The sequence below is a fragment of the Leucoraja erinacea genome, chromosome 5, assembly GCF_028641065.1.
Source record: "Leucoraja erinacea ecotype New England chromosome 5, Leri_hhj_1, whole genome shotgun sequence".
In the NCBI taxonomy this organism is placed as follows: domain Eukaryota; kingdom Metazoa; phylum Chordata; class Chondrichthyes; order Rajiformes; family Rajidae; genus Leucoraja; species Leucoraja erinaceus.
This window is the reverse complement of record NC_073381.1, coordinates 55076134-55100382: the sequence shown is the minus strand read 5'-3', so window position 1 is coordinate 55100382 and position 24249 is coordinate 55076134. Positions and strand designations below refer to the sequence as shown.

The 24249-nt window shown below is 41.9% G+C and overlaps 1 protein-coding gene across 2 annotated transcripts in view; it reads right to left on the bottom strand.

The window, feature by feature from the left end:
• LOC129697270 (protein SOGA3) overlaps nt 1-16080 on the bottom strand; it is a 62457-nt gene extending 46377 nt beyond the window's left edge. For both annotated transcript variants that reach the window (XR_008723483.1, XM_055635644.1), the window contains exons 1-3: nt 15306-16080; nt 14719-14943; nt 14378-14536 (exon numbers count right to left, since the gene is read on the bottom strand). Coding sequence is in view for 1 of the 2 variants with exons in the window: in XM_055635644.1 (XP_055491619.1) it covers nt 14378-14536; nt 14719-14943; nt 15306-16031 (1110 nt within the window). In the remaining variant the exon portion in view is untranslated. The remainder of the gene's footprint in view (nt 1-14377; nt 14537-14718; nt 14944-15305) is intronic.
• Between the last annotated feature and the right edge of the window lie 8169 nt (nt 16081-24249).

Sequence of the window (24249 nt, the reverse complement as noted above, 5' to 3'; positions counted from 1 at the left end):
ACTAAAACTAACTGCAAAATACATGCCTGTTTGAATCAATGTTGAACAATTCTCTCCCTTATGATTTAACAATAGATTGAAAACTGCTAGGTAAAATATCTGTGCTTTTTATTTCTCGGCTATTAATCTCTGAAAAAACAGCAATACGTAATGCATTTTTGAATATAAAACATTGTCTCACAGCTACTAATGCAGCCATATGCTATTAATAATGGTATTTGTGGAGGTGTGTAAAGCAGCGGGGTTGTCTTTAACTTTATAATTCTAACATTAAGATTGAAATCACTACCCTAGGGTGTGGGAATGAAAGACTTCACTATCTGTACATTGTAGAATTTAATTCAGGATGAACTTGGGCAGTTCTGTGTAAATGGATCAACAGCAGGAATTATGATATATTTGGTGCCAGTTGGCAATGTTATTCCTTCAGACCAAATGGTAGCCAGTGGAGGAAATGAAAATGTAAATTGGCATATTGGTGCAAGGTACAGAAATGAGACAGAAAGAAGACTTTATTTGTCATATACTGCAAGGATGGGAGGAGGTAGTTGAAGGAAGATATTGGATTCTGACAGGCAAATGTAAATTTTAAACTTCCCAGCAAAATTGACCAGATTAATAATGCAACAATCACATTTAAAATGCGAAGTCCTTCTATTCCTAAATCAACTCGCATCATGAATCTGTGCTCAATTTTATCTAAAAAATATGAATTTAATATTTCGGTCTTCATTACAGTTAATATGGAAAATAATAAATAATTATTGGAAGCACCATTCCCTTGATTTGAAATGAAACTAAGATAATTTCCACATTTTTTCTCAAAATACCATGATAGTTAACATATTTTAAGTAACTGATCCAGTATCACTGTTTTGCACCACCCACACACAACATCTGAACCATGATTTTTTAGACAATTTCAAATTATGTTGATGACATAAACATGAAAAATTCAATAAAACTTAAAGAAATCATGACAAGGAATGTAGCTGTACAGATGGTGATAAAACAATTATTGTTAATAACCAATCGATGTGAAGGGTGAGAGGAGTAATGGATTAAAAGTATTATATATGAATGCACAAAGTATAAGAAATAAAGTGGATGAGCTTGAGGCTCAGTTAGAAATTGGCAAGTATGATGTTGTGGGAAATTACAGAGACATGGCTGCAAGAGGACCAGAGCTGAAAACTGAATATTCAAGGGTATATGTCATATCGAAAAGGCAGACAAGTGGGCAGAGGGGGTGGGGTAGCTCTGGTGAGGAATGAAATTCAGTCTCTTGCGAGGGGTCATATAGAATCAGGAGATGTAGAGGCAGTATGGATAGAACTGAAAAATTGTAGGGGTAAAAAAACCCAAATGGGAGTTATCTACAGGTCCCCAACCAGTAGCCTGGATATAGGATGCAAGTTGAATCAAGAGTTAAAATTGGCATGTCGCAAAGGTAATGCTACGGTTGTTATGGGAGATTTCAACATGCAGGTAGACTGGGAAAATCAGGTTGGTACTGGACCCCAAGAAAGGGAGTTTGTGGAGTGCCTCCGTGATGGATTCTTGGAGCAGCTTGTACTGGCGCCAACCTGGGAGAAGGCAATTCTGGATTTGGTGTTGTGTAATGAACCCGATTTGGTAAGGAAACTCAAGGTAAAGGAGCCATTGGAAGGTAGTGACCATAATATGATAAGTTTTAATCTACAATTTAAGAGGAAAAAGGGAAAAAAGGAAGTGTCAGTATTATAGTATTGGGGGTATTGTACTGACATGGATAGAAAATTGGTTGGTAGACAGGAAACAATGAGTAGGGATTAACGGGTCCCTTTCAGAATGGCAGGCAGTGACTAGTGGGATACCGCAAGGCTCGGTGCTGGGACCGCAGCTATTTACAATATACATCAAAGATATACAATGGACACAGATGACACAGGATGTTCCTGTTTCTCCAACATGGCATAGGACTGGTGGCTTTATGATTCGCAGACTAACTACAGAGGACAAGGCATTTAGAGGGGACATTATGGGGAGAAATGGGTTCTCCAGATCAACCAAGTGAAATCGAATCACATAGAACTGGCACATCACATTTAGATGAAGGGATTCAAAGTAACATCAGCAAATTTACAGATGACACAAAGCTGGGTGGCAGGGTGAACTGTGAGAAGGATGCTATGAGGATGCATGGTGACTTGGACAGGTTGGGTGAGTGGGCGGATGCATGACAGATGCAGTTTAATGTGGATAAATGTGAGGTTATCCACTTTGGTGGGAAAAACAGAAAGACAGATTATTATCTGAATGGTGTTAAGTTGGGAAAATGGGAAGTACAAAGAGATCTGGGGGTCCTTGTTCATTACTCACTGAAAGTAAGCATGCAGGTACAGCAGGAAGTGAAGAAAGCGAATGGCATGTTGGCGTGCATAACAAGAGGAGTTGAGTATAAAAGTAAAGAGGTCCTTCTGCAGTTGTACGGGGCTCTAGTGAGACCACACCTGGAGTATTTGTGTGCAGTTTAGGTCTCCAAATTTGAGGAAGGACATTCTTGCTATTGAGGGGGTGCAGCGTAGGTTCACGAGATTAATTCCCGGGATGGCGGGACTGTCGTATGTTGATAGAATGGAGCGACTGGGCTTGTATACTCTCGAATTTAGAAGGATGAGAGGGAATCTTATTGAAACATATAAGATTATTAAGGGATTGGACACGTTTGAGGCAGGAACATGTTCCCGATGTTGGGGGAGTCCAGAACCAGGGGCCACAGTTTAAGAATAAGTGGAAGGCCATTTGGACAGAGATGAGGAAAAACCTTCTCTGCCTCAGAGGCAGTGGAGGCCAATTCTGGATGCTTTCAAGAGAGAGTTAGGTAGAGTTCTTAAAGATAGCAGAGTCAGGGAATATGGTGAGAAGGCAGGAACGGGGTCCTGAATATGGATGATCAGCCATGATTACAGTCAATGGCGGTGCTGGTTCGAAGTGCCGAATGGCCTACTCATGCACCTATTGCCTATTGTCTATTGCCTATTGTCTATTGTCAAAGTTTTAAATTATCCAATAGTTGTAGCCTCGATACAAAACAGAAGGAACAAATGTGGACAATATAATCACTCGGTCTTGATAGAGTAGCTGCACATGCAAGGCAGTGATTAACAGATCAAACATAATTTAGGTTTATTTACCAAAAATACAAGGGTTGCAGTATAATTCAGCATAGGGTGAGGTAGTAGCTTCAATTTTTTAATTATATTTTTAGAAGCTCTGTGATTTGACTGTGATAACTGTGGGAAGAGTGATTTCTAAAAGTGATTGATGTGTCTTGAACACCTGCTCAGACAGCCAATATGTCAGATGGAGGCTGTGGGGTGAGCACAAAATAGCCAAGATTAATGAAGTGATAGGAGTAACAGCTAAAGGATGTCAAATGAACTTAGAACTGCAAAACATTTTTTTTTAAATCTCATTAAGATTTATATTATGGATAGAAAATGATGAAACCTAGAGAGAGCTCTGGAGTGAAAAGTTAAAAAAGGAATAAGATTGTTCTGATTATTTAAATTAATATCTCATTAAGTGGGGTTTTCATGGTGCAGTGTGTGGAAAAATATATTTCCAATGCAGAAATACTATAATAGTTACAGCTTCTTGAATTTCAGGATGATGATTTAAATTACAATATTTCTCATTTCTCCCTCCAAGTTGTGGGCAATACTTATGAAGCCACCAACTGCTCACTAACTACATGGTGGGTGTAAATGGTATTATTAAGTACAAATTCCTTGCCAAGACAGGGTATTTAAGAGTTAATGTGGAATTTGAAAGTCATGATGTTCTTATTCTTTAAAAAGGCAAACATTGCAAAGCTGAGAAACATTGAATTATGGCAGTGAGCTCAAGCAGGCGACCTAATGTATTTTCAGACTATGCTGGTAGCACACTGCAGTGCCAATTTACTTCTAAAAAAAAACATAATTATTTCTACTGCCTGTGTCCTGATAATTTCCAACCAGTGTTAGTTTTAATAAATTCATCAATGCTCATTTATGAATGTATTAACATTCTGAATTTGGCTTCAAATAAACGTGCAGTGTGTAAAGTAGTTATAGATGATGAAGGAGTTTCGGGACAAACACTGCACAAACTAGTTCACTTTTACTCGTCAGCAAATTTGATGTTCATTTACGTTACTATCCTGAAATGCTGATTGTAATTTTTCCTCGTTGCCCCGTAGGTCTGAGCCTGAATCCTATAGATCTTATGGTGTAATGTTTAATTGCTGTGCTAGCATTGGCATATAAATATCAAATCCGTTATAGCAATGCAGAGATCAGCACCCAGATTTTAGATTTTAGCAATAGCTGACATGTTAATTTTTATCTCAGCTACCTAATCGCCAACTACAAGACTCTCCATCATGCATGTGAAAGGCCATTAATTAGCTGTCCATGCTGTTGCTACAGACTCACCACCTGCCAACGCCAATTAAGAAGCAGAGGGAAATGAAAACTGCAGCAGAAACAACAAAAAAGGAAAAGGTAATGAAATAGCAGTGAATGAAGATAGAGTGAGAGAGATAGCAGATAAAATTGGAAGAACAAAAATAAAGCACATGGAGATTTAGAAATTAATTGATTTTGAATAATACAAGAAACAAGAAACTAAAAACCGAAATGAGAAGATGAAGAAAGGCACAATAATGAAGGTGACTGAAAGAGGCTTTTTGCCAACTTACCACTACCAATATCTTCAACTAGAGAGGTATGTATGAAAGGCTGACTGGTTTATTTTACTGCACTTTGGACATAAAATGGCTCAGAACTGCTAAATAGTTTTTATTCTAACATTATCAAGAATTGTATTTGGCCTTGATCTAAGATGCATGTAAAATTACAAGTATTTATTATATTATCTCTCAAGAGTTTATACATTTAACCTCTACATAATCACCCTCACACTTGAATTTAAAACATAGATGATTCTCTTTACTTCTCCAGTAAAGAACACTTCCTTTAAAATTTTGCATTGAAAAATAATCATAGCTATGAATGGCAAGATAATAATAACAAGTAATCCAAGAACAACTGTTCCTTTTTCTCATCTGTTTACATTTCCAAAAGGTAGACATCAAATCTTTATTTTTCATATTTAAATTAGCAATACAACCCAAGAATCAGCACAGACAGGCGATTCTAGTAAAATTAATAACACATTTAAGTTTGAAATAGTCCCTCAGTCTAAGTAATATTTTTGTAGCATAGCTGATACAAAATTGTGTATAAATACTAATAAATTCAAATACTAAAATCCTAATTATGGATCACTTAATACAATGTGATAATCAGGTTATATTTTCCAACTTGACTGTAGTGGAAAAAGGTTTACAAATCAAGACAAAATATTATTCCACCAGTAAAGCAGGTGGATGCTCTTAAAATCACAGCAGTGACATATAAGATGACTTCAAAAATTAGAAATTTATTCAATGAAACCCAGAGGATGAAGCAAAATAACTCAAAATTTAAGGGCTTAATGCATCTATAAAGGGAGGGTAGATTTAAGATCTACATGAAAGTCAAAATGCCGCAATTAAGACAAACCGATAACTAAAAATAATAATTAATTCATGAAATTCTTTTATTTGTCAACAGTACATTTAGTCTTTATAATAATGCATTTCACATCACTTAAGGGGCTGTTCCACTTGGGCGACCTAATTGGTGAGTTTAGAATAGTTTGAAAAAATCCTTAGACTATGTAGAAGATCTCCTTCGACCTCCGTCGACTATGTTGAAGACCAGCTTCGACTAGCTACAACTAGCTACGACTGACTTCGGGAAAATTGGACACCGAATAGTGGAGAGTGAAGACGACCTCCTTCGATCTCCTTCGACCTCCCTTCGACTATGATGAAGACTATCTACGACTACCTTCGACTACCCTTGATTACCTACGACTAACATACCGACCTACTACGACGTACTATGATTAAACCTACGAGCAAAAAAGGTATCGATTTATTCCATGGCAACCTTTGTTTTTACTCGCGGGCTTTTTATTAACAGATTGAAAAAAACTCCGCGACCTAGCTGAGGCCTCGAGTACGCAGAGATCACTCTCGAAAATGAAGGAGAGTTACGAAGACCTCCTACGACCTCGTGCCGACCATGCTGCGAGTATGAGTCGAGGCCAAACTCACCAAAACTCGCGGATTAGGTCGCCCAAGTGGGACAGGCCCTTTACAGAAAACAAAAGGGCAGTTTCCTGATTTTGCCCACTCACTCATTTTGCTCAAATGGGAAGAATTGATCACATGAATTCTCAACACTTCTTGAATTTAAGCATATTTAACCCTTCTCTTCTTGCAAACTATCAATAGCACCAACTTAATGCTGCTTACTGCTAGTAAGAGAACTTCGCTCCATAGATGCTGCCTCACTCGATGATTTTCTCCAGCTTTGTCTACCAACGGGATCCCACCACTGGCCACATCTTCCCATCTCCTCCCCTATCGGCATTCCGCAGATACCGTTCCTTCCATAACTCCCTGGTCATTTTGTCCCTTCCCACCCAAACCACACCCTCTCCTGGCACTTTCCCTTGCAACCGCAGGATATGCTACACTTGTCGCTTTACTTCCCCCTTGACTCCATTCAAGGACCCAAGAAGTCTTTCCAGGTGCAGCAGAGGTTCACGTGCACCTCCTCCAACCTCATCTATTGCATCCGCTGCTCTAGGTGTCAGCTGCTCTACATCGGTGAGACCAAGCATAGGCTTGGCGATCGCTTTGCCCAATACCTCCGCTCGGTTCACAATAACCAACCTGATTTCCCGGTGGCTCAGCACTTCAACTCCCCCTCCCATTCCGAATCAGACTTTTCTGTCCTGGGCCTCCTCCATGGCCAGAGTGAGGCCACCCGTAATTTGGAGGAGCAGCACCTCATATTTTGCTTGGGCAGTTTAAACCCCAGCGGTATGAAAATTGACCTCCAATTTCAGGTAGTCCCTGCTTACTCATCCGCTTCCCAGCTCTGCCTCAGCCCACTCTCCGCCTCTTCCTTTCTTCTTCCCACCTCCTGCACCCTCACATTAGTTTGAAGAAGGGTCTCGACCCAAAACGTCGCCTATTTCCTTCGCTCCATAGATGCTGCCTTACCCGCTGAGTTTCTCCAGCATTTTTGTCTCCCCATTCACATGTTCTGTTATCCCACTTTCCTCACCCCCTACACATTAGGGGCAATTTTACAGAGACAAGTTAACCTACAAAGCCAATGCATCTTTGGGATGTGGGAGGAAACCCACACGCTTGCAGGGAGAATGTGCAAATTCAACACAGACAGTGCCTGAGGACAGGATCGAACACAGATCTCTGGCGTGTGAGGCAGCAAGTCCACCAGCTGTGCCACTATATTTTATTTTCCAACACACAATAAATTATACGTTGATAACGTTGGTTACTAAAAAAAAAAAAACTATCCATTTTCAGTCATAAATCTCTAAGTGACACTATGTCCCCCTTTACAGCTACTGTAGGTTTTAATTCAGTTCAAGACTATGGGGCAGTACATTGGCCATAAAGTTGCTGCCTAAAATTGCTAGAGACCTGGAATTGATCCTGAATATGGGTGCTGTCTGTATGGAGTTTGCTCCATTTCCCTTTGATCGCATGGGTTTTCTCTTGTTTCTTCCACATTCCAAAGGTGTGCAGGAACCTTTTTCAGACCCAACCCAAAACGTAATATTTTCCTTTTGTCCAGAGATTCTGTCTGACCTGTTGAGTTACTCCAGCTTTTTGTGTCTATCTTCAGTTTAAACCAGCATCTGCAGTTCTTTCCTACACACATGATACTATTCAATAGAACTTTATTAATGCAAGGAGGGAAATTGTGTGTGTATGTGTATAGATTTATATTCATTTATAAATATACACTGTTTTGTTTTCTCATTGATAACATTGTTTACAGAGTACTATGTTTACATATTCTGTTGTGCTGCTGCAAGTAAGGATTTCGTTGGGACATGAGAGAATAAAACAATCTTGACTTGACTTGTTCGCTAATGTGTGGGATAAAACTAGTGTACGGGTGATCGGTGGTCGGCATGGACTCGGTGGGCCGAAGGGCCTGTTTCCCCACTGTATCTTTAAATTAAACTAAAACACTAAAACCAGAGGAAATCTAAAAAGGGTCTCTACCCGAAACGTCACCCAATTTCTTCTATCCAGAGATGCAGGCTGCTCCATTGAGTTCCGCCGCACAATTAAAGCATGGAATAGTCTTCACCCTACCATAGGTACCCAACCAGACGCAACTAAATTTAAGGTAGCTCTTTTTTTCCCCCAAGAACCCTTTCTTGTTTAAGACCAAGTCAAGAGTCAAGAGAGTTTTATTGTCATGTGTCCCAGATAGGACAATGAAATTTTTGCTTGCTGCAGCACAACAGAATATGTAAACATAATACAGAACAGGAGATAAAAGTTGACTATGTCTATACCATACCATATATATATATACACAACAAATAAACAGATAAAATGCAATAGGCTGTTATTTTTCAGAATTTGGTGGTGGTGTTTAAATTCTGTTTAAATTCCATTTCGAATATTTTTGGAGGACCAGGAAACCAAGCAGCTAGAGTTACTCCGAGTGATTCTGCGTTGGTTTTCAGCGGTCGCGGCGAGTGGACAGCAATGGCAGCCAGGTCTCCCACCATGCAAAGGGAGGGGAAAGTGGCCGACGCCGACCTGTTGCAATGGCAGTGCGCATGTGCAGGGCTGCAGATGCGCACAACCACGGCCGATGATGTGCTGGCCAAAGATCCTCGCTATAGGATCTTTGATGCTGGCCATGGTTGTGCGCATGTGTAAGGCGGCCGGCCATGCCGGCGGATGAGGAGTGGGCGGAGACCCGAGATACGGATAGCGGGCGAAGACCCGAGACATGGACATGGATAGTGGGCGGAGACGGACAGAGAGAGAGAGAAAGATATCGAGGGGGCCCGCTCAAAATTAAACGAGAGGTGTCCTGGGTGCTTGCCAAGCCGGGCAAAATGTCATGGCTTTTAGGTTGCCCATTGGCAACCGGGCAACCGCTAATTTCGAGCCCTGTTATTAAAAGTCTCATCTTGTATGTATGTATACGTGCATGTGTGTGTGTGTGTGTCTGTATGTGTTTTTCTCCTTTCTTAAAAATGCTACACGGTAGCGCTCAAATTTTTACATATTCTGACTTTACATATTTTTCCCCTCCATGCAGTAATCAGTTTCACTTAAGATTTTATCCTATATTTCACGTTATTGACGATTCAAGTTTTAAAAAAAAGGCAAAAAACGGTTCTGACACACAGCCTTTTTCCAGGACTATCCAATGATTATGTCACAATGCCACTCAGTGCGCCAATCACAATGGGCTCTCAAGCTGCCCCTTCCTCAATCCGGGTTATTCACAACCCCAGCCCCCTCCCCTCCTGGTTATTCATCCCCCTATTATCACCGCCCCCCCCCCCCCCCCCCCCCCCAGGTTATTCACAACCCCAGCCCCCCCCCCCCCTGGTTATTCATCCCCCTCCCCCCAGTTATTCACCCCCCCCCCACTCCCCCCCCCCAGGTTATTCACACCCCCAGCCCCTTCCCCCATGGGTTATTCATGATTAAAGTTTAAAAAAAAGCCAAAACCATCTTTTAAAACACCAGCTTCCAGTGACATCCCAATGTTCCCACCCCCAACGGTACAGTGAAACAGAATATTCCACCACCTTCCAATGATGTCAGGGGGAGGGCATCATTTAAAAAAACAGCTTCATCGGCTCTCCAACGCACACTGTTGGGGGGAGCAGACCCAATGGGTCTGCAATTAGTCTAGTCACTACTAAATGTTCAAAAGAAACCCCAAGGAAAGCAAGGGCATTGAATGTATCAAATGTGTAAATTGATCAGTAGTCCCAATCCCACAACTGAACTGGCCAAGACCCAAAGGATATAACTGCCACACTGCTTTTATGGCAGGTAGTAAGAGAATTATCATGAGGGAAAAAATCTATTTTATGTCATCCTCACAAATCCTATTGCTAATGAATCTGTCCATGAAAGGAATGATTGGGAGGTCTTTAGAGTTTTAAATGTTTCAACTGTAGTCTTCATGATGACAAAAAGTAGGAAAATTAAAGAAAATTATCCATGGATAACCAAAAAGTTAAAAAATAAAATAGAATGTGAATATAGCAGTATATGACAGATGCCAAATTAATAATACAAATGAAAACCAGACTATGTAGATATCACCTTCCAAATGTTTAAAGGTGCTGTCTGGGGATTCAAAAATGTGTAGGGGATATACCTGGTAACCACATAAATCTATACATAACTTCTATACATAACTAAAACTCTGATCTTGTTATCTTCCGGTTTGGCAGTCTTTCTATTGGCAGCTCACTCATTGTTTTCCTGTGCTGCGAATCCACCAAGTTTCGTTCCGATCGGTTGAATGTCGTAAAAGTTAGCGAGGTTTACAAATCTTTAAAACTGCGCGTGCGCAGATCGATCTCATCTCCTGTCACTCCCCGGGACGGTCCTGCCCCGTCCTGCCCCATCGCGTCTTTACTGGAGCTGAGGAAAACTGGCGGAGGTTTCCAACCGGACATTCGGAGGGACCTGAAGCAGCTCCGCCCCCAAGTAGTCACCTCACTCCAAGCAGCGACCCCGCCCCAAGCAGCAGCCCAGACCCAAGCAGCAGCCCAGCATCGGAGACCCGACCCAGCCCAGCGTGGGAGACCCAGCCCAGAGTCGGAGATCCAGCCCAGCCAATAAACGGAGACCCAGCCCAGCCAAGCCCGGAGTCGGAGATGTCACCAAGTGGAAAGCAGAGACTCTGATCCCGGCGGAGAACGACCAGAGCCCGCAGAGAGTCCCCATCACACCGCCAATTCCAGCCACTACCCCTCTGATCCCCCTCGCTGGCTCATCCCCCCTCCCCCGTGATGCCCCCTCTCCCCCATGGCTCTTCCCACGTCTTTTCTCTGATCTCACTCCCCCCTGCCCACACACCCCCTCTCCCTGCACAACTCCCCCTGCCCACACACCCCCCCCCCCCCCCCCCCCCCCCCCCCCCCCTACCACCCCCCTCTACCTTTTCCCCCCATAAACTTTTTTTCCCTGTTGTTTTCCGCTATCCCCCCCAAAAACACCCCCCCCCAACCCCCACCACCCCCCCCCCCCCCCCCCCCCAATGTTCTCGCCCCCCCCCCCCCCCCCCCCCACACCCCCCCCACCACACACACCCCCACACCCCCCCCACACACACCCCCCCACACACTCCCGCCCCCACACCTCCCCCCCACCCCCACACCCCCTGCCCACACAACCTCTCCCGCACACCACCCTCTTCCCCCTCCTCCTACACCTCCCCGTCCACACACCTCTCCTCCTCTCCCACCCCCCACCCCCCCCCCCCCCCTCCCGCCACACACCCCACTTCCCTCCCACCCCTCCCCTCCCACACATTAAGAGGATGGGGAGGGAGGGGGAGGTAGGGGAAGGTAGAGGGAGGGAGAGGGAGGGGGAGGAAAGGGAGTACTCGGGGATGAGGGGAAATGAGCCGCGCCTGCTCAGTTACAGGCTATGGGTGAGTGGTGGAATATTGCGTTGGGGAATGGGATGCATTGGTGGAACGGGTGACTGGTGGAATATTGCGTTGGGGAATGGGTTGCATTGGGGGACCATGCCTCCCGTGTGACCCAACGGTTCCCACTTAGTTTAGTCAGTTATAACGTTGATGGTGGAGGAGGTTCTTGAAACAATAACCAAGGACAGAATTAGCAGTTATTTGAAATGCGTGGATTGACTAGAAAGTGTGACCATCACCACGAAAGTGCATTGTACCTCATTAACTACATCAAGTTTTCTGATGATACATTGTGAATCGAGATACAATATCCACCAGTAATATTACGGTTTTCCATTGGCCATGAGTAGTCCCATTCTCCCCTCATTCTCTTCAGATTCATACACAAAAACCTATTCTGTCTTTTTCCTCTATAACCATTCCAATAACCTTAGTCTCAGTTGTTCTTCCTGCTTAAGTGATTTGATAATTGAACAGATTTTCTTGCAGCATTTTATGGAAGAAAATGTCAAATCAGTATCATTTTAATTATAACTATTTGATAATAAATAAATTGTCGGGAATTTTTATACCATACTCAATTTGTTTACAATTCATTTTCATATACTATTATAATTGTCTGTATTTCATTCGAGCAATAAAAGTTAAAACGCACTTCATGCTTCAGAAATGAATCAGTCTGAAGGACAATACTGGCGTGCAGCAGAATAAAATAAAAACATAATTGTTGGAAATATTCAGCAGGTCAGATCTCATCTGTGGGAAGAGAAACAGAGCTTCGAAGGTTTTTAGATTTCCAGCATCTGCAGTTTTTGTTTTGATTTTCACTTTGTGGCAGGATAACCATGAATACGTGAATTCTGAGTAAACCTGGTCAATGGGTTTTCCCTGAACCATGAAATGGAGTTAGCCTTTTATCCTCCACATATCCTGTCCTCCACATAATAATGTTTATCTATAAATTGTCCACGTTAATAATATTAATGTTAACATTGTTAATATTAATAACATTACCATTATCAGATGGCTTTCTTCCCACAGGGCAGCAACTAGTTAATTTCAGTCAGTATTGATCTTAAACCATTTTAATCAATTAATATGAATATTAACATTACCTCAGAACCAGATTATTGTCAAAATGCCAGTACTCCCTCGGGCCATTATGGTGTATCAGAGCATGATGTCATCCTGTACATACACCCTTCAACAGACACCAGGCATTTTGCTCAATTATGTTTATTTTTTTAATGTTAAAGTTAATTTGTTTACAGATGAGCCTATGTTTACTCTTTCTGGAGGGTTCCCAGCAAACATAAATTCACGTTTTTATGGGTTTTACTTCTGGATTTATCGAATTAATAAAAAATAGAAATCAAATCATAAGGAAACAAAAAATTAACCCCAACACCTAATTTGAGGAAGGACATCCTTGTGATTGAGGCAGTGTAGCGTAGGTACACGAGATTGATCCCTGGGATGGCGGGACTGTCATATGAGGAAAGATTGAAAAGACTAGGCTCGTATTCACTGGAGTTTAGAAGGATGAGGGGGATCTTATAGAAACATATAAAATTATAAAAGGACAAGCTAGATGCAGTAAAAATGATCACAATGTTGGGCGAGTCGAGAACCAGGGCCACAGTCTTAGAATAAAGGGGAGGCCATTTAAGACTGAGGTGAGAAAATACTTTTTCACCCAGAGAGTTGTGAATGTATGGAATTCCCTGCCACAGAGGGCAGTGGAGGCCAAATCACTGGATGGATTTAAGAGTGAATTGGATAGAGCCTAGGGGCTAGTGGAATCAAGGGATATGGGGAGAAGGCAGGCACGGATTATTGATTGGGGACGATCAGCCATGATCACAATGAATGGCGGTGTTGGCTCGAAGGATCGAATAGCCTCCTCCTGTACCTATTTTCTATGTTTCTAATTGAATAAGGAATTTAGGCACAAAATGCATTGTGTGTCAATAAATATCCGTTTCAGTTTTTAATGAGTATTTTCCTGAATTATTCCCGATCACAAACAATAATATTCTGTTTTTTTCCCTAATTATCGCCATTTTTATCTGATAACTTTTGCTCAATGTGGCTCCTGAGCTGGTGTAGGTTCCCAATTTAGCATATAATAGTTCCTTGAGTTCCTGTCTGGTTCCTTGAAAACAACTGCCTTTTAGATGGACAAAACTGCTGCCAGAGTACATTTCACTGATTAGTTTGGTACCCTTATATGTGCAGATTAGACCCACTGCTAAATTTGGCACCAGCATCAAACTGGCATAAATTAGTCTAGGGGTTAATTAGTTCCCTGACTTGTCAATTCCTTTCACGTACAAGACTGATCTCTTGAGAAATTCTGAAAAATATATAATCTTTAAAAATTTAAGTAGGATTCTTTGGATCTCCTAAAACACACTTGCAAAAATCATTTGGTATTTGACATAAATTTCAATCTGACAATCAAGCCTTGGAAACTGATTGGGAAAATTTGATTAAACATTTAGCACAACTTAAATCTTAAAAATAGTTGTCCCTATGTCAAAAATCCATCACATCTCTAAACTGATAATGTTTCTTTAAACACAGGATATCTTTCCATTGCTTTAAATTCCCAGGTTCTAGTGCCATCTAAAATAATCCAAAGCAAGAGGTGAATCTGCTATGTCCCTTCCTCACCACCAACATCACCAAAGTTAACTCCTAAACATTTGAAACACATCTGGTTTCTTACATTTTTGAACCATTTACAGGTGATCACAATTACTTGCCTCTTTGGTTTTGTCCATTTCATTCTGCAGAGCTTGTTTGGTAATTTCAGCCTCTATTAACTGCTGCCGCAAGGTTTCATTCTCTTCCTCTGTTTTAGTGCGTTTTTCCTCCACATTTTCCAATTCGTGGTGCAGCCGGACAGACACGTCTTTGGCAACCTGTGATGGATGACAACAGTCAATAGGATAGTTTTAATATACAAAATGCATATGACTAATTGGTATTAAAATAGATGCGAATTGGTTAGATAGAGGCCAGTTCCTTCAAAGGTGCCAAACTGTATTTGCATTTAATAACTTTAACGACCTAGTTACACGTGACAGATTGAAAGTGAGCTGACCTTAAGGTCTTGCTCCAGACTTCTCAGTAGCTCGTTGTCCATCTCCCCGGTCTGGGCGAACCTCATCCTTTTCCTCTCGGTCTTGCGCAGGCGATATTGCAGGATCCGACAGTTCTTGTTGGCCCGCTCCAGCTCTCGCCGGAGGTCTTGCAGCTGGCACGCATCCTCCTCGTAGAAACTGTCCCTCATTTCATCCATTTCGGTTCGCATCTCCTCGATCTCGCCCTGACAAAGGCAAAGCTTTCATTTTTTTTAAGGAAAAAAAATGATCGAGTTCAATACTAAGATATAAGCAAAGCAAAATGGAAGGTAACCCAAAAGGTGGAAAAAACTCCTTGCAATCTGCGACAGGCGTTCCCGAACACAATGGCCATATAGGCTGGGTTTATAAATTGTCAACATCATCTTGCATTGCAGCTTGGGGCCCGGGAGAATGAAGGTCCGTGGTCCCAGATGTTAAGGTCTTGTTATTGTGTTGTTGCGTTAAAACACACTAATGACTCGCCCCCTCCCCTCCCTTCATCTGACCACATCACCCCCCACCCTCGCAATGTCTGCAATACACCGGGACAAAAGCAAGAGCCTACCTTAAGGCCCAGGTTTTCCGAGCGCAGCTTCTCGATCTCATTTTGTAGGCTTTCTTCTTGCTCCATCATCACCGGCTCCATGGTGGAGTCTCCGGCTGCTGCTGCTGCTGCTGCTGTTGCTGCTGCTGCTGCTGCTGCTGCTGTTGCTGTTGCTGCCGCCGCCGCCGCCCTCTCCTCTGGCTCGGCCGCACCTTTGGTGTGCATGGCGGCGACGGCGCCGCTGGACAGTGCTTTGCCCGCGTTGGGCGGCGCCGATCCCACGCCGGCGCGTCCCGGCCGCTCCTCTCGCAACTCGCCGTCTGTACGCAGCTCCCCGCCCCTGCCCTTGCCCTTGTCCGCCACGGCTGCTAGCACCTGCCGCTGCGACGTTGCCGGCACCTCGGCAATGCCCAGAGCGCGGCCACTGTTAGCAAGCTTTGCCTCAGACGTCTTTTCTCCCTCCTCGCCGCCACTGTCTGGAGGCGCCGCCGCCGCCAACCTTTCAGCACCAAGGGGGCGGACAGTTGCCGACTGTCTGCTGGGCTTTTCCTTGACGCTTGCAGCCGCGGAGCTGGAAATCCGGCCGGGATGGTAGCCCTGCTTTAACGCATTAGCTTTGCCAGCCAGCGAAGTCTTGATGGAGGGTCTCGAGTTAATGTCCCGGAATCTGGCCGGCGAAGAGGCCCGTTGCTGTTTTCTACCGTGATAGTGTTGTCGGTTTTCAGCAGCGCCACTGGCTGGGTTCATCGTGTTACTGACATCTACTCGCAATGCTCAGGCAGCTCCATGCATAACACTTTATGTGCTGCGGGAAATGTCAAGTTAGAACAAAACCGACCCCTGCAATTACAGATAATACAAAGCTTACTATGCCACGTGTTAAAGTATTTTTCTTTGCAAGTTGTATCAAAAGGAGACGACTTTATTTCAGATGGCGATCACGCTGTTGCCCACAGCAGATCGGTTTGTCGCCGTGGTTAATGCGCAGAACATCAAGAATCATTCGGCCATGATTACGAAGCAATATACATCCATCTTCCAGCTTCATCGGCGCATCACAGCTTGGTGGAAACCCTGGTCCGTATCGTCATATTGTATTTAGGCCGTTTTGACAAAATGGTACTCGTATCTGTCAATAAATCAGATTTGTGCAGATAATGTGTAAAACCCAAGGTCTTTATTGAGCAAAAACGCTTAAAATTCTAGATATAACGATTAGTTTATAAAAGTTTGTCAAATACCCTACAGATTTTAATCTTTGGATTGGATCCTATTTTCTGTAATCGAAATTAAATTGATGTATTATAATAGCTAATTCTTCTTGCCGGAATTGTTGACTAAGTGTACTGGTGTTTACCATGATTAAAAAAAAGATTTCCTTACAAATAATTGGTGAATTACATATTGGATTGTCAAGTTGGAGTTCCTGGACCATGGTAAAAATAAAATCCGAGTTCTTCCAGCCACCATCACAGTTATAAAACTCCTGCTTCTGCACAATATTAATAATAACGTGATTCTCTTTCGAATGATTTACATTTTCTTTGGGATATTAGATTGCAGGAGAGAGAACTATATCAATGTTTGCATTAAATCATTTAGATTCTAGTTCTTCATTGAGAGGATACTGATTCTATCAGAGATCACTTACATGTTTGTAGAAGAACAAAGATATTTTTATTAGTTTGCCACAAATATATCATTTAGAATTGAAGATATACACAAAATGCTGGAGTAACTCAGCGGGTCAAGCAGCATCACTGGAGAAAAGGAATGGGTGACTTTTCAGGTTGTTGATTGTCCAACAACCTGAAAAAGGTGGCTCAGTTTAAAACTATTTGGGAATCATTGTATTGACCAGCCTTAAACCCTTTAACAGGCAATCATGAACTTTATCCCAAAAATTGTCAACCAATCTTTTTCCTTGACTAACAATAATAAGTAATCTGATGTTCTCAATATAACTTGCATTACTCAAACCATAACATGAAACTTAGGCATGATAAAATTAGACATTTTCTCACTTAATGAAAGGTCAATATGGTTTTAAACCCCTCACATACAAAGCATTAATTTAGTTGCACTTTTAATATGATATGTAAGCCTAAAGGATGTCGAGCAATTTTCTGTTGGTGTCGCACGTTTGTATTGGTGGAAATGTGTCAGACGCGATAACAATCAGCACAGGAGCACCTCAAGGCTGCGTGCTCAGCCCCATGCTGTACTCACTCTTTACTTATGACTACGTAGCCGGTCATAGTGCGAACTCCATCATCAAGTTCGCTGACGACACCACTGTTGTGGGACGTATCACTGATGGGGATGAGTCAGAGTATAGAAGAGAGATCGAGCAACTGTCCATATGGTGCCAGCACAATAACCTGGCCCTCAACACCAGCAAAACCAAGGAGCTGCTTGTGGACTTTGGAAGGAGTAGGATGGGAACCCACAGTCCCATTTATATCAACAATGGTTGAAAGGGTCAAGAACTTCAAATTCCTGGGCGTGCACATCTCTGAAGATCTTTCCTGGTCCGAGAACACTGATGCAATTATCAAGAAAGCACATCAGCGCCTCTACTTCCTGAGAAGATTACGAAGAGTCGGTTTGTCAAGGACGACTTTCTCTAACTTCTACAGGTGCACAGTAGAGAGCATGCTGACTGGTTGCATCGTGGCTTGGTTCGGCAACTTGAGCGCCCTGGAGAGGGAAAGACTACAAAAGTAGTAAACACTGCCCAGTCCATCATCGGCTCTGAACTTCCTTCCATAGAGGGGATTTATGGCAGTCGCTGCCTCAAAAAGGCTGGCAGTATCATCAAAGACCCACACCATCCTGGCCACACACTCATCTCCCTGCTACCTTCAGGTAGAAGGTACAGGAATCTGAAAACTGGAATGACCAGGTTCAGGAAGAGCTAGTTCCCCACAGCCATCAGGCTATTTAAACCTGGCTTGGACAAAACTCTGAACATTAATAACCCATTATCTGTTATTTGCATTTGATCAGTTTATTTATTCATGTGTGTATATATTTATATAATGGTATATGGACACACTGATCTGTTTTTGTAGTCAATGCCTACTATGTTCTGTTGTGCTGATGCAAAGCAAGAATTTCATTGTCCTATCAGGGACACATGACAATAAACTCACTTGAACTTGAACTTGAACAATGATTGAATAATGGGTAGGTTTTAATTGTATCTCCCCGTTGGATTGCAACCTTGTCGTAGGCGGGGAGCTTATGTGTCTCAGTGACCCTTAGAGCTATGCCAGCGGGAGATTCGTCTCCTGTTAGGGTGCCCCATGCTGGACAGGTCGAAGGGTAGAGGCGAGACGAAGAGCGATCCACTGGTCCTCCAGGTTGGAGGTTGAGCACAGGGCTCTGTCTCGTAAAACAATTATGTTATGGAAACAGCAACGGAAGGAATCAACACTACTGAGTGGAGGACCGTTGCTGCCCTACATGCCAGGAGGCATAATAGGCAGTAATTAAGTTTAATTGTATGTGTTGATGGTGGATGCCATCTGGTCTCACCGTTGATATTGCTCATTCCTCCTGAAGGTAAAGATTGTATTTTCTTATTATATACTAAAATACTTATATCACGGAATTAAAATGTAAAGCAATATTTTTTCAACGTGACAATCAAGTGCTTGAGTTGTCAAACTTTTTAGGTCAGTACATTTGCTTACATGTAAGTGTGTTTATATTGTCTTGGAATCATCTGCAAGGGATGTACAATTATTTCTGATCCTACATATCCACCAATGTCTTTTCATGGGTCTATACTTTATTTGTTTATCCTGTCAAAATATATTACTCATGGGTGTCCTATCTTTCACCTTCCTTTCCATCCTGCTAATCTGACAATATCCTTTTGCAGAGGCTTGTACTCTTCTGCATGGTTTGTTAAACCATTTGCTTTTATGTCATCATCAAATATTAAGAACATTTTCCCTCTGCCAAATCCATGTCAATTAAAAACAGAAGTGGAGCTACCGTTTAATCCATACAGTACCTTCTACATCCTGTTTGTCAATCTACTTACTTTTAAGTGTTCATTTCCTCATACCCTTTAAATATTGTAAACAGATCTTGTAACATGCCATTCAATATATTGAGGATCTGTACATATTACATATCCGTATCACATTATACATACAATATATAATTAATCGGTTGGTCAAATGCATCTTTTCTAACCTTGATCTGTAACAAACCTGACCAATATAGATTATTTGACTTTACACACAAATAATTTTAATTTAATTAGTCTGAGGTTACATGATCTATTATTCTCTCAATGGTGGGAGATGCAATACTAAATTGACTCTCTCAGTCTCCAGCACAATTGTATAATGAGATGGGGGCAGGGAAAAGAGTAATAAATCTGTGTACAAATACTCAGCTATCTCTTGTGAAATATCCTTCAATAAGGATTGCTTCCCTAGACTCAGTGACTTAGGGACAAAAAAAGAGCACATGTCATTGCTCCTGTGACACGGGTCACCCTGACACATCTGTTTTGGCTCCCAGTATATATAATTTTAAAACCAACACCTTTCAACTGTATCAATTCGCCTTAATGCATCCATATTTTCACTTGTAATCACTATTTGTAAGAAATGGAAACCATTTAGTATTTCTGCCATTTCTGCACAACTAGATTAATCTTTAATCACAAATCCATTTTTTTACATAGCCTCTGGGATTACAAATATTTCACAACTCCAACTCAGAATCATTATGTCATCTCCAGAGAGATTGCTGAATTCATCAACTTTTTTACCCCCAGAGGCAAACATAGTCTCCTTACATGCATGTTATTTAATGCTCTTTTGTTTCCAGCTGAATTTATTAAAATTTCCACTTTTTACGTGACCTAATGCTGATATACCAATGTGCCAGGGCAGAGAACTAAGTCCAACAACAGTCAGAATTATCCTGTCCTTCATGTAATGAATTTCCAGTCTTTGTTGTTATACTTGAAAGTGCGTATAATTACATGAGATATTCTCACATATTCATGACCTGATGACAAAAACTCCATCACGACATACTAGTTTACTACTGTGTACCGTTTATGAATGTCTGGATTAAGATATTTGTGATTTCAATCATCTGAAGATGCAAGATCCTTAGGGAAAAAAAGGGTGTCAGGGGGCGAAGGCAATAAATTGGTGTTGAGAGGGAAAGATAGATCGGCCATGATTGAATGGCAGAATAGACCTGATGGGTCGAATGGCCTAATTCTGCCCCTACAACTTCTGAACATGAAATAAATCATTAAATGTTCATTATTTTTTAATTTGTGTATAAAACAGAAAAACCTATTCATATCTCAATTTTATATTTAAATTATGTTGTCTGGCCTAGTCATAGAGAAATAAACTGTAACCAGATATCTGCTTTTGTTACCTCATAGACACAAAAAGCTGGATAACTCAGTGGGACAGGCAGCATCTCTGGAGAAAAGGAATGGGTGATGTTTCGGGTCGAGACCCTTCTTCAGACTAGTTAGGGAAAAGGGGAACAAGGAGAATTACCTCAAACATACCTGAAACATTGAAGTACAGTAGTTTGTAAGAGCCAGCAGTTTGATATCAAGTCCAATGTCATGTCTGCCACAGGTGGTTGACTTGGGCCATTTACCATGTGTCTTAGAAGATATCTCAATGCCTTCACCCTCTCACACCACCCAAAAAAGAAACTGGCTATATTTAGTTCACCCCAAAGAGACCAATGGTCATATGGCAATGATAGACATTTTTTTTTCTCATTAAATGACAGTAAATACAAGGATTTTGTTCTGGGCAAAATTTGTTATAAAGTATTAATGTTTTTTGCCATTATTTTGCATAATTGTAAAAGGTGGTTTTGTAACATAGCTTCAGCAATATCTAATCATATCTCTGCAGTGCAAACATGGATAGATGAAACTTTGGGTTTGTACTTCTCTTACTGACCTTCAGGTAGACTGTAGAATACCAAAGTATTACTGTCAGTTCAGTTAACTGATGGAAATTGGAGGGTTGACTGTTCCAGAACACTGTAAGCCAAATCTCCAATGAACAAGAATACAATTGTTGCAACAATAACCATACCTATGAGTGCAGCTGATAGTACTTGAACGCATGAAATTCCAAACATAGAAACATAGAAATTAGGTGCAGGAGTAGGCCATTCGGCCCTTCGAGCCTGCACCGCCATTCAATATGATCATGGCTGATCATCCAACTCAGTATCCCATACCTGCCTTCTCTCCATACCCCCTGATCCCCTTAGCCACAAGGGCCACATCTAACTCCCTCTTAAATATAGCCAATGAACTGGCCTCAACTACCCTCTGTGGCAGAGAGTTCCAGAGATTCACCACTCTCTGTGTGAAAAAAGTTCTTCTCGTCTCGGTTTTAAAGGATTTCCCCCTTATCCTTAAGCTGTGACCCCTTGTCCTGGACTTCCCCAACATCGGGAACAATCTTCCTGCATCCAGCCTGTCCAACCCCTTAAGAATTTTGTAAGTTTCTATACATGTTTCTCTGATAAGTATTTGGATGATAATATGATAGATGTCCACAATTTCCTGAAACTAAACTATAAATACATTTATGTCCCATATCCCCAGTGATATTCCGTGCTCCTCATTGGTAAATTGCAGTGTTTCTTCATTCAGCATTAGGTAAGTCATCTCTAAATACCAGGATGTATTTATGTTCAATGTGCAATCTTCACCTATTCAAAACCCCAACGCCCTACATGAGACCCATTATATTCCATGTTAAACCATAGTGATACGGACAATCTGTGATCGGGTATCACAACACATCCAATCAGAATGTATCTTTGTGGCTGCAATTATTAGTCACACCGACATTACTAAACACGTGATCCATTTATTTATTATTGGTCGGTGGGGATTGAAAAAAAAAGTCAGCAAATGAATCAAATATGGTTGGTAACTATGATATTTGGAAGGGAGAGGATATTTTAGCTATTGCAGTTTAGTAGCATGAGATTGACATGGCTTTTTTCAAGAAGGGGGAGTCATGTATTTTCGCTGGACTCGTTTGCATAAAGTGTGGGAGTTCTGCGTTCAGGCAACAAAATGCCACATGAGGTAACCATCTTGCCTTGTGCCGCTAAAAAGAGATGGGTGGGGATACAGGGCAAATATTCAATTATAAAAGGCAAACCTAAAATTCGTGAATATTTATCTTCCTCTTGTTGATGACACTTTAACGGTATATAATTAAATAAAAGACTCGATGCAAACATTTCCAAATTGCTGCATTGTTTGGAGCAGCGGCAACGACTTAGAGCGGCGTCCCTGCAGCAGCTATTGTGCAAAACGTTGGAGCTGCCAGATTTCCACACAAGGGCAAGCCCGCAAAAGACAAGATCATTAGATCCCGTTTTTTTTTAAAGCCAGTGAATAAACTAACAAGTCAAGTTACTGAGGAGTTCGATAATGGAAACAAAAATAACAGGCAATCCTTGGTGGAGCAAATGCAATAAATCTAAAAGAACAGTCAAAGGGGGGGTAGAAGTTTTATTTGCATAGAGTGAAGATGCTTCTTTTCTTTGCGAAGATGCACCCTCAAGTCTAGTAATTGAGCTTCTTGGTTTGGCAAGCGGGAGGTCTGAGGAAGAAGGGACTCACCGTTTTCGGTTTGTGCTGCTGTAACAAGCTTCCATAGCTGAGCTCAGCGTGCTGATTTATTTGGATCTCCCCAGGCTAAAGCATTGCTCTGTCTGATGAGGAGAGACACACGAGCAGGGAGGAGCTTCCCAGTGACTTCAAGGAGCGAACACCATCTGAGGCAGCAGCACGTCAGCTGAACTACAGCTGTCACTTGCTGCGACCTTGCGGGAACTGGCTGGCTGGCGTTATATCGTGCAGGAACGCCTCTTTTGTTTCTTCACCCACTACATTTTCGCTTCTCTGAGACAATGCATTCGATTATCCCAAAGATTTAAAGGGCCAGTTGGGTAAAACAAATTTTACACTGAAATAAAAACACTCAGCAGATCAGGCAGCATACGTATGTGGTAAGGAAAACAGAGTTAGGTGTAGAGCCGATGTCCTTCGCCGGAAATGAGAAAGAGAAAACAAGTTAATTCAAAATTGCAACAACAACAAAAAAACACCAGCAGGGACAAATAGGGAAAAGAGAATATTTCTCATCGGGTGAAACCAGGATTGTCGTGGGAACGAATTGCACACATCGTGCCGTGGATTAATGGGGGAATGCAGAGTCGCAATGACTAAAGAAGCCAATTGACACTATGTACTCTGACATTGAAGTGTAACATTGTGTCACCGTCAATTGCCATGTGACAAAACTGATAACGTTACAAATTCCGTCTACAAATTTGCCTTTGGGTTCAGTCGCTTGTAAATCACTGAGGCGCAGTCGTATTATGGGCTGCCAGCAACAGACTATACACAGCCATAATATCCAAAGACATAAGAAAAACAATTCAATTAGATTGTAAGTGAATTTACTCATAACCCCCCGTTCCCTGTCCATCCTAATCTTTTCATGAGGTTTTTACCTCTTGGGAATATACAAAAAGGAGATTGAGAATCTCGTAGCCTGGTGCCAAGACAACAGTGTCAGCAAGAAAAAATAAATTGTGATTGACTTAAGGTAGCCAAGCAGTACACACAGACAGACATTGATGGCACCAAAGTAGAGATGCTCAAAAACTTCAAGTTCTTAGGAATAAATATCACCAACAATTTCTCCTACACCAGCCACATCAAAGCTATGCCCAAGAAAGCATCTCTACATCCCGAGGAAGGCCGAGGAAGTTTGACATGTCCCCAACAACCCTCACCAAATTCTATAGGTGCGCTGTAGAAAGCACGTTATTGGGATGCATCACAGCATGATCTGGGAACAGCTCCAGCCGAAAGAAATTGCAGAGAGTTGTAAACGAAGCACAGACCATCGCG